An 18,341-nucleotide genomic window follows, 5' to 3' on the forward strand; every position below is an offset into this window, starting at 1 on the left:
TTGCACTTCTGAATCAGTTTAACACAGTATTATTAGGAGACTCACTTGTGCATTCCCTGATGGCCAGCACCCAGATGAGATTCTAAAGACATATAACTGGAGGATAAGCTATTCTATTGTAGTTATGTGGAGTCCATAGGAGAAACTAGATGTTTCCTCTACATAATAGACAAGAAAGGTTTAAAGGGATATGAAACAGTGCTCCTCTATTACAAAAATGAAACAGACTTTTTATATTTCTTTAACATAGGGAAGTACCACAACTCTTATACTGTACCACAGGGTCTTTTATTCTTCCATTACGCGCAGTGGAAAGAACCTAACATATTTTAATAATATATAGGAACCACTTATAAAATACATTTTGTGTGGGGTATTAGGGCATACCACAATTTCAAGGTTTAGGGTTGGATAAAAATACTTTTAAACTGAAATAACCCTAATAGTTGTTCATGGTCTCTCCTGTTAAATTGCCTACATGTATGCATGTCTGTTCCAATAAGTATTCTACTGCAATCATCCCATTATCATACTCAATACATATTTTGTAAATATATATGTATTCCTACATACATAGTTATCCCTGATCTGTTGAGGGTTATATAGAAGCTGAAGGCCCTAGGGGTCCCATTTGAGGTCTGATGAAGTCACCTGTTTTAGAGAGGGGCTGACGGGCCATGGTTCTAATCTAAGATATGATTAAGACTGCTTAATACCAGGTGGCAACCGGGCCATAGAACAAGCTATTGATGCTGCTGTTCGTTCCTGGCAGACTGCTTCTCATTCTGTTTTGCATATGTAAATATGACCCTGGGGATAGTCTCCCTAAGGGTAATGGGGGAAACCAGACGTGGACTCCTTGCCCAATGTGCTTAGAGGGATATGGCTGCACCTCACTGACGAGGCCCAAAGGAGGCCGAAACTATCGTCTGGGGTTGTCATGTTCCTTGTTCAGAGGAGAATTGCCTGGTATTTCGGGGCTGAACTGACCATGTCGGCGGGATCAGACTGATATACTACAGGAAAGTTTTCCTCTGTGAAAAGCACAATTGGGCAGAAAGAAGCTACTACCAGGTGGCAACCGGGCCACAGAACAAGCTATTGATGCTGCTGTTCGTTCCTGGCAGACTGCTTCTCATTCTGTTTTGCATATGATTAAGATGTGCCTAAGAGGCACTAGGTATAATATTTAATAATAAATGCTATATAGGGTTCCTAAACACAAATAGTGGCTTTATTAGCCTGGCTTACGTCTAAAGTTCAGATCATTTTCAAACTTCTACCCAGACCTGGGAAGAATCCAAATGTAACCAGGGGTCTTTGGGATTACTCAATGGTCTCCAGATTTGTTTCCTATATAGTGTGCTTTAGTACACCACTTGTGGCACAGAATTATTTTATGCTTTCCTTCCATTTCAAAGAAATGTCTTGTCAGCAGTGATAGAGAGAAAATACACTACACTTATGGATAACAGCAGCTGCCCAAGAACAGAGATATTAACATAAGGGCTGCAGGGCATTGGTTTCTGAATTTATCTTGGTATGTGGCTTACAGAGTGGTGGCAGAACCAGGAGTCTGATATGAAATCTGAGTTGAATATGTGGGTATGTGGCTAACGGGCTGCAGGGCCAGGGTTTTGGTCTAATGTGTGGGAATGTGGATTTGAGAGAGGCTGCAAGGCCTTGGGGTCTGATCAGATTTCTAATGTGGGTTAAAGTGGCACTTTAGGCCCCAGGGGTCTGATCTGAGGTCTGATGTGAACAACCTTAAGAATGAGGGGCCAGGGGTTCTGATATGAGGTCTCATGTGAGTTAAATAAGGGACACTGAGACAGAAAGTCAAAATTTAGTTTTGATGTGGCTTACAAGGCTATGGGGTTTGGATTTGTGGACTGATTTGGGTTATATAGAGGCTGCAGGGCCAAGGGGTCTCATCTGAAATCTGATTAGGTTGCGCGGTTTAGAGAGGAGCTGATGGCCATGGGTCTTATAAGAGATCTGCAGAAGCAATGTGCCTAAGGGGCAATGTATGTAGCAATCAGTATTAGTTATCATAAACAAACGTGTGAATTGGCTTCTAAAATACACATAACCATTAGTGCATGAACCACTATGATATTGAAATAAAACATTACACTATGATTTATTTTTTTACCTACACTTTACAAAAGAATCACACACCAATCAGCAAGCGCTATCCAGGGTGCTGAACCAAAAAATGGGCCATCTCGTAAGCTTTCATATCTACTTTTTCAAATAAAAATACCAAGATAATGAAGAAAAATTAATAATAGGAGTAAAATAAAAAGTATCTTAAAATTGCATTCTCTATCTGAATCATAAAATAAACAATTTGGGTTTAGTGTCCCTTTAAAGCACTATCAGTTTATCTTTGATTTTAACATCACTATAGTTATGGTATCACATATGAAATAACTTTTGTTAGTGCATTCAATGTACAGAATCTGTAAATCTCTTTTACCCTTAGACTGTTTTATTTATGTTAGTGATCTGTAAATCACTTATGTATACCTTGGATACCTATAGGAAAAATTATTGAAAATTGTGTTTATTTTCTTTTGTATTTATTTTGTCTCAATAAAAATAATTGGAAAAAAAATACAGAAGACATGCACTAACTAGTTAGAGCAGGGCTTGACAAACCCAGGGTGCCACTAGCTCCTAGAATTTCACCCCTGGCTCCAAACTTTTGGGTTATTCTACACAAATCTAGATACAAATACCACTTTCTGGCTCCTAAAAGTATGACTGGCTATAAAATAATCTTACTGGCTCCTAAATTTTAAACAGATTTATCGACTATTATGGGCCTTTAAAATTGTATAACTCTCTGTGCAATCTTGCCCCCTGCTCTTGTGTATCCAATCACATGAGAGGAGGTGTTGTAAATCACTCTGGTCGGATTAGTCCAGGTGATTTGAAATCGACACCTCAGAGGTCTTCCTGGTAAAATATTTTATAAATAAATAAATAAATAAATAAATAAATATCGCTTCTTCCTAACTTGTGGTTGCACTATATCTTCTTCTGGATTCTCATAATGGTCCTAAACTGAATTTATAACAGCAATTTTCATATTGAAGAGATACGTCAATTTAATATATACATTTCCAATTCCGGTTGAGAACAGAACTACATTTTAAGTATGAGGTATTTAAAATATGCATGTTTTTGTTATCCATAATTTAAAGGGAAATAAAAGCATAAAATAAAATGTTCTATTTCATTAAAGCATTTATTTGTAAAACAAATTATTTGTCTTACTATGTAACCCCTCCTGACTCAGTTGCCATGCATTGCTGTTCCTGAGAAAGAAAGGGCTGGTGAACAGCATTTGTATGTAACATCAATAAACGGCTGTGTCCAGCACAGGAAGATCATGGGAGCGCATGTTAACTGTGTATTTTAACCTTGTAAAAAGACAACTTTGTTTTTGTTTTTTTAAAATGATAAAAATTAGTTTACACTATTTTAAGATGAAAGTTACTTTTCTCCACCCTATTTATCCTTTTTTTCCCCTTTTTTTTTATAGGCTTGTGACACAGCCAGAACCCTAAGTGCCTGAGCCTTTATTTTCAATGATAGCCTGTGCTGGAGTGTCCCCTGTCATGAGCACTGGCATTGAAAATAATGGTTCGGGCTTTACAGCCTCTGATTAGATATTGTTGCCTGCAACCTTTTTTGAAAAATACAATCGGATTTTGAGAGACGACGATAATAATATATGGTAACCAATATGTATAAATGAAATACTCATATTTTAATTGTCTCCATATAGTGGAGTTTTGTAGGCCAAATAAAGGGACAATTAACGCCTCTTGTTTTTGTGGAACAATTTTACGTTGTCCCCCGCTCCATAGAGAGGTCAAAAAGCAAAATCTATTACCTAGGTTTTCAAAATACTGCAAATTGCTGAAACCTTCTATTTGATTTGCAGCATTTGCAAGATACCAGTTTTAAATATCAGTGCAAAAATGTTTTCAATTTATAAACTCAATCAGGCAGAAGAAAAAATATTATTACAAAATGTTATTTTGTTGACATGACAATGTTAAAGGGATAGTAAAGTCAAAATTAAAAATATCATGATTCAGATAGAGCATGCAGTGTTAAACAATTTTATTATCAAATTTGCTTTGTATTCTTTGTTGGGAATGCATACCTAGGTAGGCTAAGGAGGAGCACTGCACTACTGGGAACTAGCTGCTAATTGGTGGTTGAACTTATATACTTCTTGTCAGTGGCTCACCTGATGTGTTTAGCTAGCTCCCAGTAGTACATTGCTGCTGCTTCAACAAAGGATACCAAGAGCATGAAGCAAATTGGAGAATAGAAGTAAATTGGAAAGTTGTTTAAAATCGTATGCTCTATCTGAATCAAGAAAGAGAAATGTGGGGTTTCATTAAAGCGGGTTAAATTGATTGTGAAATGAATAGGATATACTGTACATGTTTGTGCACAACTCATTACAGGTAGCCCTCAGTTTACGCCGGGGTTAGGTTCCAGAAGGAATGGTTGTAAATCGAAACCGTTGTAAATTGAAACCCAGTTTATAATGTAAGTCAATGGGAAGTGAGGGAGATAGGTTCCAGGCACCTCTCAAAATTGTCATAAGTAACATCTAATACATTATTTTTAAAGCTTTGAAATGAAGACTTTAAATGCTAAACAGCATTATAAACCTAATAAAATAATCACACAACACAGAATATATAATTAAACTAAGTTAAATGAACAAAAACATTTGCTAAACAGCATTATAAACCTACTAAAATAATCACACAACACAGACTTCACTTTTTTTTTCCTGCAAACAGTTCTTTCTATGCATTCCAATATGGACTGATTTATAGACAGGAAGATCTTGTTCCTTTGAAATCTGCTCGATAGCTCAGGTCTGGTTAAACTGATTAATTTCAGCTTGCTTGGCTTTGCTGTAACACAAGCGGACAGCTCCACCTACTGGCTATTTTAATAAATGCACTGCTTCTCAATGCTTTTCAATAGCAGTCACATGACTGGAAAAAAAAGGTTGTTATTCTGAAATGGTGTAAATTGAACCATTGTAAAACAAGGGCCACCTGTATTTGCTCATATTCATGCTGTATAACTTACTCCTACAAACAGTAAAGACAGAACTATAATGTTTTATATCAACTTAACTTAGAAAGAAAAGAAAATATTTCAAATGAAGGTACATTAATTCAGTGCACATAAATGTATAACTGAGTTGGTTTGCACAATTAATGTCATACTGACATCATGATTCAAACATAAAAAATACCCATGCAGTTCCTATTAGTGACCAATGAGAATGATGAAAATAAGGAATTACAGTATAGAGTTTCACACAAAGGTCAACTATGTTGTCAGCTCCTCTATTCACTGCAATTAAAAGGATATGAAACCCAACTGAAATTCAGAGAGAGCATACAATTTTAAAAATGTGTCCAATTTACTTCTCATGGGTATTCTTTGTTAAAGAGATGCATAGGTAGGTGCCTGGAAAATTAGATGGCAGAAAATAGTGTTCTTGTAAATGGATAACATTCCTGCAAAACTGATACCATATAATGATCCAGACAAGTGCAGGCTACTGAGCTTGCATACCTGCTTTTCAACAAAAGATACCAAATTTGATAATAGAAGTAAAATAGAAAGTTGTTTAAAACTGCATGCTCTATCCGAATCATGAAAAAAAATTGGGGCTTCATGTCCCTTTAATATGTGGATGACTACCATATAGCTGTCCAGACAAATGATGATGCATAGACTGAAAGAGGATAGAAAACCTTGCAAAAATAGAAATTGTTTTGTGTGCTACCTCTGATCTACCCAGTATTCCTAATACTGTATATTTAAACTCATGCACAAATGTACAGGCATGTACAGAATATTTCAAACTGCCATATATTTACACTAGAAAGGACTAGAAGAGAGTGAAAACAAGACTTAGATAAAGTATTCAATTTTAAACAAATTTCTCATTTACTTCTATTGTAATTTTTTCTTCGTTCTCTTGATCTTTTGTTGAAAAGCAGAGATGTATGCTTAGGAGTCGGTGTTTTATCAAATTTTGCTACCCAACACATTTTCCTACTGCGGCTAATGTGTATGTGCAAATTATACGCTGATGTGCATTTGTTCATGGACACTTAGCAGGGTAGGAAAAACTTGATAGGGGTTATGGAATAATTACGGCCACTTCACTGAGTAATTATTGCATGCGGATTGAAGAGGTAGCAAAACCTAACAGTCAGTGTTTGTGTTCTGTCAAATGCTCCTACTCGCGCATCCGTAGTACTTGAGTAGCCAAATCTGACAGAAGAAGAGCTCTGCTATAAGCCGTAAATAATTATCCAATAAATATTACATCAAAGTTAATATTTTATATAATTAATGATATATGTTGTCCACCGCATGCACTTTCTGTGAAAGCGGCTTTTAGCAGAGCGCTTCCTCTGTATGCATGCGCTAGTGGGAAAATCTGAGCACAAACACTGTGTGTCAGATTTCCCTACCTCTTCAGTCTGCATGCACTAATTTCGTTATTCAGTGAAGCGGGCGTAATTATATCCACAGCCCCTATCAAATGTTTTCTACCCTGCTAAGTGCGCATGAACATATGCACTTAAAGGGACAGTAAACCTTAAAAAATTTTTATATAATTCTGCACATAGTGCAGAATTATATAACATTACATTAGCCAAACGTTTTAAATCATAATATTGCCTTTTTATTTTTTAAAAATACCGTTGTTTTACAGACCCGCTCTCTGTACTCTGCTGAGCGGGTCTGTTTGTTTTACACAGCGCATCGGGCCAGCTGTATAGTCACAGCCCGGCCCGACCGCGCCATAACACTAAGTGCAGCTCGCTCCCGCTGTCAGACAGAGCAGGAGCGAGATGCACTGTGTCTAATGGCGCGGTCGGGCTGGGCTGTGACTATACAGCTGACCCGATGCGCTCAGTAAAAACAACAGACCCGCTCAGCAGAGCCCAGAGAGCGGGTCTGTAAAACAGCTGTATTTTTAAAAAATAAAAAGGGAATATTATGATTTAAAAAGTTTGGCTAATGTAATGTTATATAATTCTGCACTATGTGCAGAATTATATAACATTTTTTTAAGGTTTACTGTCCCTTTAAGCACATTCCAGATGACATCATTTGCACATGCACATGAGGAAAATTTGATATAACTTTGGCTCATTTCTAGACCACTATATGGCAGCAGTTTTGCAAGAATGTTATCCATTTGCAAGAGCACTAGATGGCAGCACTATTGTACTTCAGGCGCCTACTTAGGTATCTCTTCAACACAGAGTCTCATGGGAATAAAGCTAATTTGTTAATATGAGTAAATTGGATATGAAGTTTCATATCCATTTAAAGAAGGTAAATTGCGAGAGAGAAAAAAAAAAAAAAAAAGGATCACGGCTGCTTTGCATTAACAAAATAAACATGATAGCAAATAGTGATTAAATGGACACTGAACCCAATTTTTTTTCTTTTGTGATTCAGATAGAGCATGCAATTTTAAGCAACTTTCTAATTTACTCCTATTATTAAATTTTCTTCATTCTCTTGGTATCTTTATTTGAAATGCAAGAATGTAAGTTTAGATGCCGGCCCATTTTTGGTAAACAACAGAGAGGGTTGGCGCACATCTAAATACTTGAATCCACATGTTTATAACATTTACAAGCAAAATTATATTTAATTATTGCTGCAAGACTTTAAGTCTATATATCTTTAAATAAAGTTGGGATCTTAGTCACACAATATGGCCATATTCTGCTAAGCCAGTCTACCACTTACAAGGTGTCCCAAAGTCAGACTGGTCCTAACACTAGTCTGTTTAGCTTTGCTGGGCTGAGTCATTCGATTCTAATATTAAATACAGAATTCCAAAATTGCAGTGCTATGCCTCAAATCATGACTGCACAGAATGAAACTCCCTAGCTTTATATGTATATATATATACCATAGTCACATTATACTAGTCAGTTTACCTTTGCTGGGCTGAGTCATTCGATTCTAATATTAAATACAGAATTCCAACTTTGCAGTGCTATGCCTCAAATCATGACTGCACAGAATGAAACTCCCTAGCTGAGTATATATATATATATATATCAAGATCACATTATATGGAATACACCTGGGCTCCTGGGCTGGGTGGTGTGCATTAACCAAAGGGATTTGGTCAACTCCCTATTATAGAATCAAACACAAGGGGGGGTTGGTTAAGCACACCACAAAAAAACCATTTTAAAGTTTTTAAAATACTAGCACACATATTGTGGGAGTGCTGCCAAAAAGACCAAAACAATAGCAAAACAACAGAGAGGGTTGGCGCACATCTAAATACTTGAATCCACATGTTTATAACATTTACAAGCAAAATTATATTTAATTATTGCTGCAAGACTTTAAGTCTATATATCTTTAAATAAAGTTGGGATCTTAGTCACACAATATGGCCATATTCTGCTAAGCCAGTCTACCACTTACAAGGTGTCCCAAAGTCAGACTGGTCCTAACACTAGTCTGTTTAGCTTTGCTGGGCTGAGTCATTCGATTCTAATATTAAATACAGAATTCCAAAATTGCAGTGCTATGCCTCAAATCATGACTGCACAGAATGAAACTCCCTAGCTTTATATGTATATATATATACCATAGTCACATTATACTAGTCAGTTTACCTTTGCTGGGCTGAGTCATTCGATTCTAATATTAAATACAGAATTCCAACTTTGCAGTGCTATGCCTCAAATCATGACTGCACAGAATGAAACTCCCTAGCTGAGTATATATATATATATATATCAAGATCACATTATATGGAATACACCTGGGCTCCTGGGCTCTCTGTTGTTTTGCTATTGTTTTGGTCTTTTTGGCAGCACTCCCACAATATGTGTGCTAGTATTTTAAAAACTTTAAAATGGTTTTTTTGTGGTGTGCTTAACCAACCCCCCCTTGTGTTTCATTTTTGGTAAACACACTGTGTTGTTCTTGCTGATTGGTGGATAAATTCACCCACCAATAATTAAGTGCTTTCCATGGTCCTGAACCAAAAAAATAGCTTAGATGCCTTCTTTTTCAAATAAAGAAAGCAAGAGAACGAAGAAAAATTGATAATAGGAGTAAATTAGAAAGTTGCTTAAATTTGCATGCTCTATCTGAATCATGAAAGAAAAAAATTGGGTTCAGTGTCCCTTTAATAAACGCACAACAAATTATTTTATTGCTAAGAATAGCCCCTACACCAATTAAACTAGGTAATATAGAAACATATCATCAACTTTAGCAACCAAATAGTTTCACACATTTTCAGCACCAACTCCTTCCCAAAACTCTACCGCTACCCAGCATAATCCCCACAGTTTAAAGGGCAGTTATTAATGGTAAACAAATTATAACAGCCAGCACCTCATCATGCCACAGCCCACAGGTCTGTGCAGGACCCACCCCCAGCACGGCCAAGCTTGTGGTAGCGCACCATGTGGATCATGCAGCAGGTGAAATGTTTGTAGTTGTACTCACCGATGACCCAGCCCAGAATGGGCAGGAGCTCCTGATCTGTGGGGACTTGCTGAGTGACAAAGCTCCGAAGCTCAGCGCTACTGTACAACAGCCTAATATGAGCTGCAACAATCCCAGAGATAGTAAGGGTCTCCCCGGCAATATGAGTCCGGAACCCGCCCGGCGCCTAGATGAAGGAGGAGGAGGAGCGGGGCACAGTCCTAGAGAGGCTGTAAATCGAGGGGGCAGTAGCGCCCCGCGACTCCTCCTTGGCCTATGATGAGCTGAATCTGTCCCTGGAGAGGAGGTAGAGGCTGCATTGCCCATGGAGGAGGATAACCCAGCCATGGGGCAGCAGGAGCCAGGAAGCAGTACTGGGAGAGACATCACTGGGGGAGAACAGCAGCAATGAAAGGGTGGGGGAGAGAGCAAGCAGAGATCACATAGCTTAGTGTCTCTTTGCACTGCACAGCCAGTGCATTGCACTGATTCATCTTGCTAAATCGATTTGACCTTAATACAATGCTCCTCCAGTTCACTCCCCTCTCTATTTTCTGTCTTTCCTAATCTTACTTCCTGTAATGTTTATTCCTGTGGATTTTTTTCTTCTTTATTTCCTCCACCCCCTTCAGTGTGTTGTTTCCAGAGGGTTATCCGAGCTAGAAGTTTTAAAATAACTCCAGTGATTAGTAGGAGGGGAGCAGCAGGCACAGGCTGAGCTGCGTTTCAGTTTCATGTGTTTGGCACAGGGACAGAGTGGGTGGTTTAATGTAGTGGGTCCTCTACATGTAGATATGCTCTGTGACCTTTTTAAGCCCTGTAGCCTTTAATCACGATAATGTACCTAATGTTAAAACAGTAATGTCAAAATATAATTTACTTGCATTAATGGGTCTTAGTTCAAATACTGTAAGCTTTAAAAGCTCGACAAACCCCAAAGCAACATTATTTACTGTTCCTGATATTTATTATATTTTTTACTTGTTTATTGCTGTTTGCTTCAATCTATAAAAGAGTTCAGTTGAACAAAATGCAATGTATGTCAATAAGTTGTGTAATGATTTATATGTAAGAAAATCAATTATGAATAATAGGGCATAAAACCCATTTTTTTGCTTGATGATTCAGATAGAACATACAATTTAACAACTTTCCAATTTACTTAAATTATCACATTTTTATTCTGCTAGATTACGAGTTTTGCGTTATGAGAAAAAAAGCAGCGTTATGAGTCTTGCAGATTTAGGGGCACCGCACACTTTTTTTGGCCTTACCGCAAGTCAACTTACGCAAATTGCGTATAGTCTTTTTTTTCTATGGGACTTCCATAGCGCCGGTATTGTGAGCTTGTCCTGGGAGGCCAAAAAGTGAGCGGTACAGCCTATCCCGTCAAGATTCATACCGCATTTTAAAGTCAGTAGTTATGAATTTTACACTACAAAGCTGTAACATAAAACTCATAACTAAAGTGCTAAAAAGTACACTAACACCCATAAACTACCTATTAACCCCTAGACCGAGGCCCTCCCGCATCGCAAACACTAAAATAAAATTATTAACCCCTAATCTGCCGCTCCGGACATAGCCACCACTAGAATAAACATATTAACCCCTAAACTGCCGTACTCCCGCCTTGCAAACACAAATTATTAACCCCTAATCTGCTGTCCCTAACATCGCCGCCACTATATTAAATTTATTAACCCCTAAATCTAAGTATAACCCTAACACCCCCTAACTTAAATATAATTAAAATAAATCTAAATAAAACCAACTATTAATAACTAAATAATTTCTATTTAAAAATAAATACTTACCTGTAAAATAAACCCTAAGCTAGCTACAATATAACTAATAGTTACATTGTATCTATCTTAGGGTTTATTTTTATTTTACAGGCAAGTTTGTATTTATTTTAACTAGGTAGAATAGTTACTGAATAGTTATTAACTATTTACTAACTACCTAGCTAAAATACATACAAATTTACCTGTAAAATAAAACCTAACCTAAGTTACAGTAACACCTAACAATACACTACAATTAAATAAATTACCTAAATTAAATACAATTAAATAAATTAAATACAATTAGCTAAATTACCAAAAAACAAACACTAAATTACAGAAAATAAAAAAACAAATTACAAGATCTTTAAACTAATTACACCTAATCTAATAGCCCTATCAAAATAAAAAAAAAACCTAGCCTAAACTAAACTACCAATAGCCCTTAAAATGCAAGCTTAATCCTATTGGCTGATTGGAACAGCCAATAGGATTTTTTCAACCTTAATACCGATTGGCTGATAGAATTCTATCAGCCAATCGGAATATACGGGACGCCATCTTGGATGACGTCATTTAAAGGAACCTTCATTCCAGAAGAAACCATCGATTGAAGAGGATGCTCCGCTCCGGATGTCTTGAAGATGGACCCGCTCCGCGTCGGAAGGATGAAGATAAAAGATGCCGTTTGGGTGAAGACTTCTGCCCATCTGGAGGACCACTTCTGCCGGCTTCGTTGAGGACATCTTGCCGCTTGGATGAAGACTTCTCCCGGCTTCGTTGAGGATGGATGTGAGAGGGTTAGTGTTAGGATTTTTTAGGGGTGTATTGGGTGGGTTTTATTTTTAGATTAGGGGTTTGGGCCGCAATAGAGCTAAATGCCCTTTTAAGGGCAATGCCCATCCAAATGCCCTTTTCAGGGCAATGGGGAGCTTAGGTTTTTTTAGTTAGGGTTGGTTGTATTTTTTTACAGGTAAAAGAGCTGATTACTTTGGGGCAATGCCCCGCAAAAGGCCCTTTTAAGGGCTATTGGTAGTTTAGTTTAGGCTAGGTTTTTTTTTTATTTTGGGTGGGCTTTTTTTTATTTTGATAGAGCTATTAGATTTGGTGTAATTAGTTTAAAGATCTTGTAATTTGTTTTTTTATTTTCTGTGATTTAGTGGGGGGGTTTTGTTAGTAATTTAGCTAATTGTATTTAATTTAGGTAATTTATTTAATTGTAGTGTTAGGTGTTAGTGTAACTTAGGTTAGGTTTTATTTTACAGGTAAATTTGTATTTATTTTAGCTAGGTAGTTAGTAAATAGTTAATAACTATTTAGTAACTATTCTACCTAGTTAAAATAAATACAAACTTGCCTGTGAAATAATAATAAACCCTAAGATATCTACAATGTAACTATTAGTTATATTGTAGCTAGCTTAGGGTTTATTTTACAGGTAAGTATTTATTTTTAAATAGGAATTATTTAGTTATTAATAGTTGGTTTTATTTAGATTTCTTTTAATTATATTTAAGTTAGGGGGTGTTAGGGTTAGACTTAGATTTAGGGGTTAATAAATTTAATATACTGCGGCGACGTTAGGGACGGCAGATTAGGGGTTAATAAATGTAGATCAGTGGTGGTGATGTTAGGGGTTAATAATATTTAACTAGTGTTTGCGATGCGGGAGTGCGGCGGTTTCGGGGTTAATATGTTTATTATAGTGGGGCGGCAGATTAGGGGTTAATAAGTGTAGGTAGGTTGCAGCGACATTGGGGGCGGGAGATTAGGGGGTTAATAAATATAATGTAGGTGTCGGCGATGTCGGGGGCAGTAGATTAGGGGTTAATAAGTGTAAGATATGGGGTGTTTAGACTCGGGGTTCATGTTAGGGTGTTAGGTGTAAACATAAATTTCGTTTCCCCATAGGAATCAATGGGGCTGCTTTACGGAGCTTTACGCTGCTTTTTTGCAGGTGTTAGACTTTTTTTTCAGCCGGCTCTCCCCATTGATGTTTATGGGGAAATCGTGCACGAGCACATAAAACCAGCTCACCACTGACTTAAGCAGCGCTGGTATTGGAGTGTGGTATGGAGCACAATTTTGCTCTATGCTCACTTTTTGTCTTTTAAGCCGGGTTTGTAAAAACCTGTAATACCAGCGCTGTAGGAAAGTGAGCGGTGACAATAACGTGCAAGTTAGTACTGCACCCCTCATAGCGCAAAACTCGTAATCTAGCCTATTGTTTCTTGTTATCCTTTGTTGAAAAGCAGTAAAGTAAGATCAGGAGTGTGCACGTGTCTGCAGCACTATATCGCAAACGTTTTGCAACAATGTTATACATTAGCAAGAACACTAGATGGCAACACTATTTCTTCTTATGTAGCGTCTAAGGCATGTGCACTCTACCTATCTGAATATCTCTTCAACAAAGAATAACATGAGAATGATGCAAATTTCATTATATAAGTAAATAAACTTATTTATTTTTTTTAAATGTTTTCTTGATATGAATCACAAATAAAAACATTTGGGTTTTGTCTATTTAAGTATTGGCATTTGAAGTTCTTCATTAAGCTGTTTGCCAGTTATTTCCTATTTAGCCATAATGAAGAAATCATCTATGAGTTTATAATTGAACACTCTGTAATAGCTGGCACCAGTCTGACTGGGTTGCCCAAAATAATCTATTCCTAAAAATGTCAGAAAAAAACCCATTAGACTTTGAATCCTTGATGATTAAAGGGACACTGAACCCAAATGTTTTCTTTTGTGATTCAGATAGAGCATTCAATTTTAAGCAACTTTCTAATTTACTCCTATTATCAAAATGTCTTCATTTTATTGGTAACTTTATTTGAAAAGCAAGAATGTAAGTTTAGATGCTGGCCCATTTTTAGTGAACAACCTGGGCTGTTCTTGATGATTGATGGCTAAATGCACTCACCAATAAACAAGTGCTGTCCAGGTCTGAACCAAAAATTTGCTGGCTCCTTAGATTAGATGCCTTCTTTTTCAAATAAAGATAGCAAGAGAACGAAGAAAAATTGATAACAGGCGTAAATTAGAAAGTTGCTTAAAATTGCATGCTCTATCTGAATCACAAATTATTTTTTTTTGGGTTCAGTGTCCCTTTAACCCAATGGATATTCATAGCTTATTTTGAAAGCACTGAAGGTTTTAGGGTAATTTTTCCCTGTTTACCACATGCACCTGTGCAGAGGCATTACTGGAAACTCCAGGGCCCCGGTGCAAGAATCCATAGAATCCCCTGGGTCCAGTCACCTATGTGCACACACGCAAATGGCTTCTGCGATATTAATAATTCACAAGATATGCCTTTGGAGAGTGTACTTGCTGGCACAGTATGTGATGTGATTATTTTTTATATATATATATATATATATATATGCCTGTGAATTATTCCCACATTGGTTTTGAATTGGATGTGATTATGCATGCAGCTAATCCAGATCTAATACAACAGTAATTCACAGTACCACAAATATGGAGGGTTGGGGAAAGCTTGGTTGACAGCCAATTTTCCCTCTAAAAAATGTTTTCAGCTGTGCGGACCTGCTATTTCTCTGAGCAAAACATTTTTACATGGCCTTAAAACTGGGCAGTACTTACATTTTTTTTACATTTATATTATATAATAATATTTATATTCAAAATTTGAGGACACATTATCTACATTATGAAACATTGGCATACTGAATACATACTGAATACACGTGTGTGTGTACCTTTAAACAACTGGCATTATACAATTGACACACAGCTAGTGAAGTACTAATATACAACAATAAGTAGCAGTGTTGCATAAGCTGAGAGTCTCAGTGTGAGACACAGGAGTAAGACATTAGGAGGACACATGATATAACAGTTCCCTAAAATCAAGGTATAAAATGCTGACATTAGTTTATTTATTGACAACAAATTATACATATTAAAACTTTACACTCATGTCACGGATACCAGGCTGCCAGGGCAACCCCTTCCAGATTTGGATTACTATGCTTTCCACCAATTCCCCTTTGTTTTTTACAGTGTTTGAACTTTGCCCTGAAAGAGCTGATCGCTACCCCGCATTGCCCTTTCCCGGCCGGAATCTTATGGAACTATTCACCGGCTGGGATCGCCGGTCGCTCCCAAAGCCCTTTAATCCAGAGCTCCGCTCTTCTGGGGACTTGTCGTACCTTTTAATGGGCATAGGTTGGGGGTGACTACTAAGAGGGAGCTCACTCGGGAACCTGTGGTTCTGACACCCTCCTACATCAGGCTGTTCCTGATTACCCCTTTGCCAGGCTACCGCTCCAGCCCTCAGCCACGGATCATGTCGCTTTTTGGACTGGGACATCTAGGGCCCCGGAGCTCTACAACAGTACCCTGGAATAGCCGCCGCTCCCTCAGGATCACCCCGAAACTACGACCTAGCTATTGTGGGATCTCTATGCGCCTGAGGAAGAGAGGAGACTCTTGAAAGTTTGTTACTATATAATGTTAGTCCAATATAAAAAGATATTACTGCATACTGTGATACTCCTTTTTTTTTCTTATATAAAATCTGACAAGAAACTATTTTAATGTCTTTGTGTTTCATCAACTAAAACACTGACAATGCAATACATTATATATCAACTATTGACTTATACATTAATTATTAAATACAAAAAACAAATAATAATGCAGATTCATATTCAACAGACGACATAAAGGTAATCTATAATACTTATTACAAGTCACAAATAAAGTGGGAAGAGGGTGGAGGAGTTGACTTGCTGAGCCCTGCTGACCCGAAAAGGGAAATACCTCTCTCAAAATAAGGAAAAACTCTGTTCTCACATGTATCTTCTTAATTATATGCATATACAAGTCTAGAATTGGAGTGTATCTTTCACCCTCATAATAAAACATGCACAGTTGTAAAATAAGTGAAATGAACAGTGTTAATTATTATTATTAAAATACCTCGGGGCCATTCCATACTATAAATAGGACAAGTTAAAGGGACATAATGCAATAATAAAATAGTCAAATGCATTATTGCAGAAATTGTTTCACTACAATACTTTTTATGCTTAACACCAACAAAGATTCTATTTATATATTTGGTAAATGATTGCAGGCCACATATGCCTGATCCAGTCCTAAGCAGACCTTGACTATGTTTTTAATGGGCTTTGTGCACTAATTATTGCACTTTTTTGTCCCTGGTATTTTCAACTTTATGGGTGTAAACAAATGTTCCCTTCAGTTCTGGGAAGTGAGAGATCATTTGAAGGTCACTAAATATATTTTCGAGCAATGTATACAAAAAACTGCATGGGGGGCATCAAAATGAAGTTAATGGTGTTGTGTTTTACAACTGAGAACATTATCCTGATATTCATTTTTGCACATACTGTTAAGTGAAACATATTCTTAGTCGTAGAATAGTAATCCCTAATCTTTGTTTTCTTTTATTTTAAACCTTCTGTGGATTATCAGTCAAAACAGTCCCTTTCTATGCTAATGTAAGGATACAGAGTGAGTTTGTAAATAACAGGAAGACTATCTTGGTTACATGTAAATAGAGGGGGTCAGTGAAGATGATGAAATAGATACATTTTGGTCTTCAGAGATAGAAACTAACTTTTTACCCTTCGTGCTTGTATGTTGCATATATTACGGTAAGGACATTAAAATCAAAATTAGACTTACTTGATAAAACGTGAGATTTTCAGACACTTTTAAATTTGCTTCTATTACCAAATGTACTTTATTCACTTGTTATCCTTTGCTGAAAATCATACCTTGGCTCAGGATCAGCGGTGTATTACTGCGAGATAGCTGGTGATTTGTGGCTGCACGTATATATGACTTGTCATTGGCTCATTAGATGTGTTCAGCTAGCTCCCTGTAGTGCTAAAAAGCTATAACACCTAAAGTATTTTATTTATTTGAACTTGTATGTCCCTTTAAACACAGTTAGTTTGATATAATTCCATTTCCTGAATTGTGTCAGGTATGTACCAAACCAATTGTTGCTGTAAAATTCTTTGTTCATTTAAACCCCTAAGAAATCTTTTTTTAATGTGTGGGACAATATAGCAGCCTTCCTGAATAGACAGACTTATTTCTTAGTTGTAGACAATACATACAAGTAGCATTATACGCATGGATCATACTATATGCTACATTCTTTGGCCTCTAGTTATGAGGCTCCGTATTTACCTGCATTCGCCGGCCCAATACGCTTGCCTAAGCTCGCCTAACATCGCTGCCACGGACCTGAATACGTTTGCCAAAGTTATCAAAAAAGCTGTCAAGAAGCCGCGCACCAAGTACAGTGCGATGAGCAGCGGACTGTTATTAATTGACAGTCATCGATCTCGCTGCTCATCGGCTTCTTCGCAGCTTTCTTGCTAGCCTGTCACTAAGCACCCACACTAAACTATACTGTTTTACCCCCTATATCGCCGCTCCCGGAGCCCCCCGCACCTAAATAAAGTTATTACCCCCTAAACCGCTGCTCCTGGACCCCGCCGCAACTATAATAAATATATTATTTATAATAATATATAATCTGTCCCCCCATACACCGCCGCCACCTACATTATACTTATTAACCTCTAAACCGCCGCTCCCGGACCCCGCCGCAACTAAATAAAAATATGAACCCCTAAACCGCTGCTCCCGGACCCTGCCGCCACCTACATTATACCTATTAACCCCTAATCTGCCGCCCCCTATACCGCCGCCACCTACATAAAGTTATTAACCCCTATCCTGCCAATCTCAGACCCCGCCGCAAATAAATTAATTGTTTAACCCCTAAACCGCCGCACCCGGACCCCACCGCCACCTACATTTATTAACCCCTATCCTGCCCCCCCTACACCGCCGCCACCTACAGTACATTGATTAACCCCTAATCTACCCCGCCGCCAATATATTAAATGAATTAACCCCTAAACCTAAGTCTAACCCTAACACCCCCCTAACTTAAATATTATTTAAATTAATCTAAATAAA

General features: G+C 37.4%; 1 protein-coding gene and 1 long non-coding RNA gene across 3 annotated transcripts in view; one reads left to right on the forward strand and one right to left on the reverse strand.

The window, feature by feature from the left end:
• The window catches only part of ENTREP1 (endosomal transmembrane epsin interactor 1), a 353,321-nt gene extending 343,069 nt beyond the window's left edge, over nucleotides 1-10,252 (reverse strand). For both annotated transcript variants that reach the window (XM_053702522.1, XM_053702521.1), the window contains exon 1: nucleotides 9,574-10,252. In XM_053702522.1, coding sequence (XP_053558497.1) covers nucleotides 9,574-9,939 — 366 coding nt within the window. In that variant the 5' untranslated portion in view covers nucleotides 9,940-10,252. The remainder of the gene's footprint in view (nucleotides 1-9,573) is intronic.
• LOC128649317 (uncharacterized) lies at nucleotides 9,503-15,905 on the forward strand. The gene is made up of 2 exons (XR_008400663.1): nucleotides 9,503-9,548; nucleotides 15,375-15,905. It is a non-coding gene; the product is annotated as an uncharacterized LOC128649317 (long non-coding RNA).
• Nucleotides 15,906-18,341: the final 2,436 nt, after the last annotated feature.

Source organism: Bombina bombina, chromosome 2 (assembly GCF_027579735.1).
Source record: "Bombina bombina isolate aBomBom1 chromosome 2, aBomBom1.pri, whole genome shotgun sequence".
NCBI classification, from domain to species: domain Eukaryota; kingdom Metazoa; phylum Chordata; class Amphibia; order Anura; family Bombinatoridae; genus Bombina; species Bombina bombina.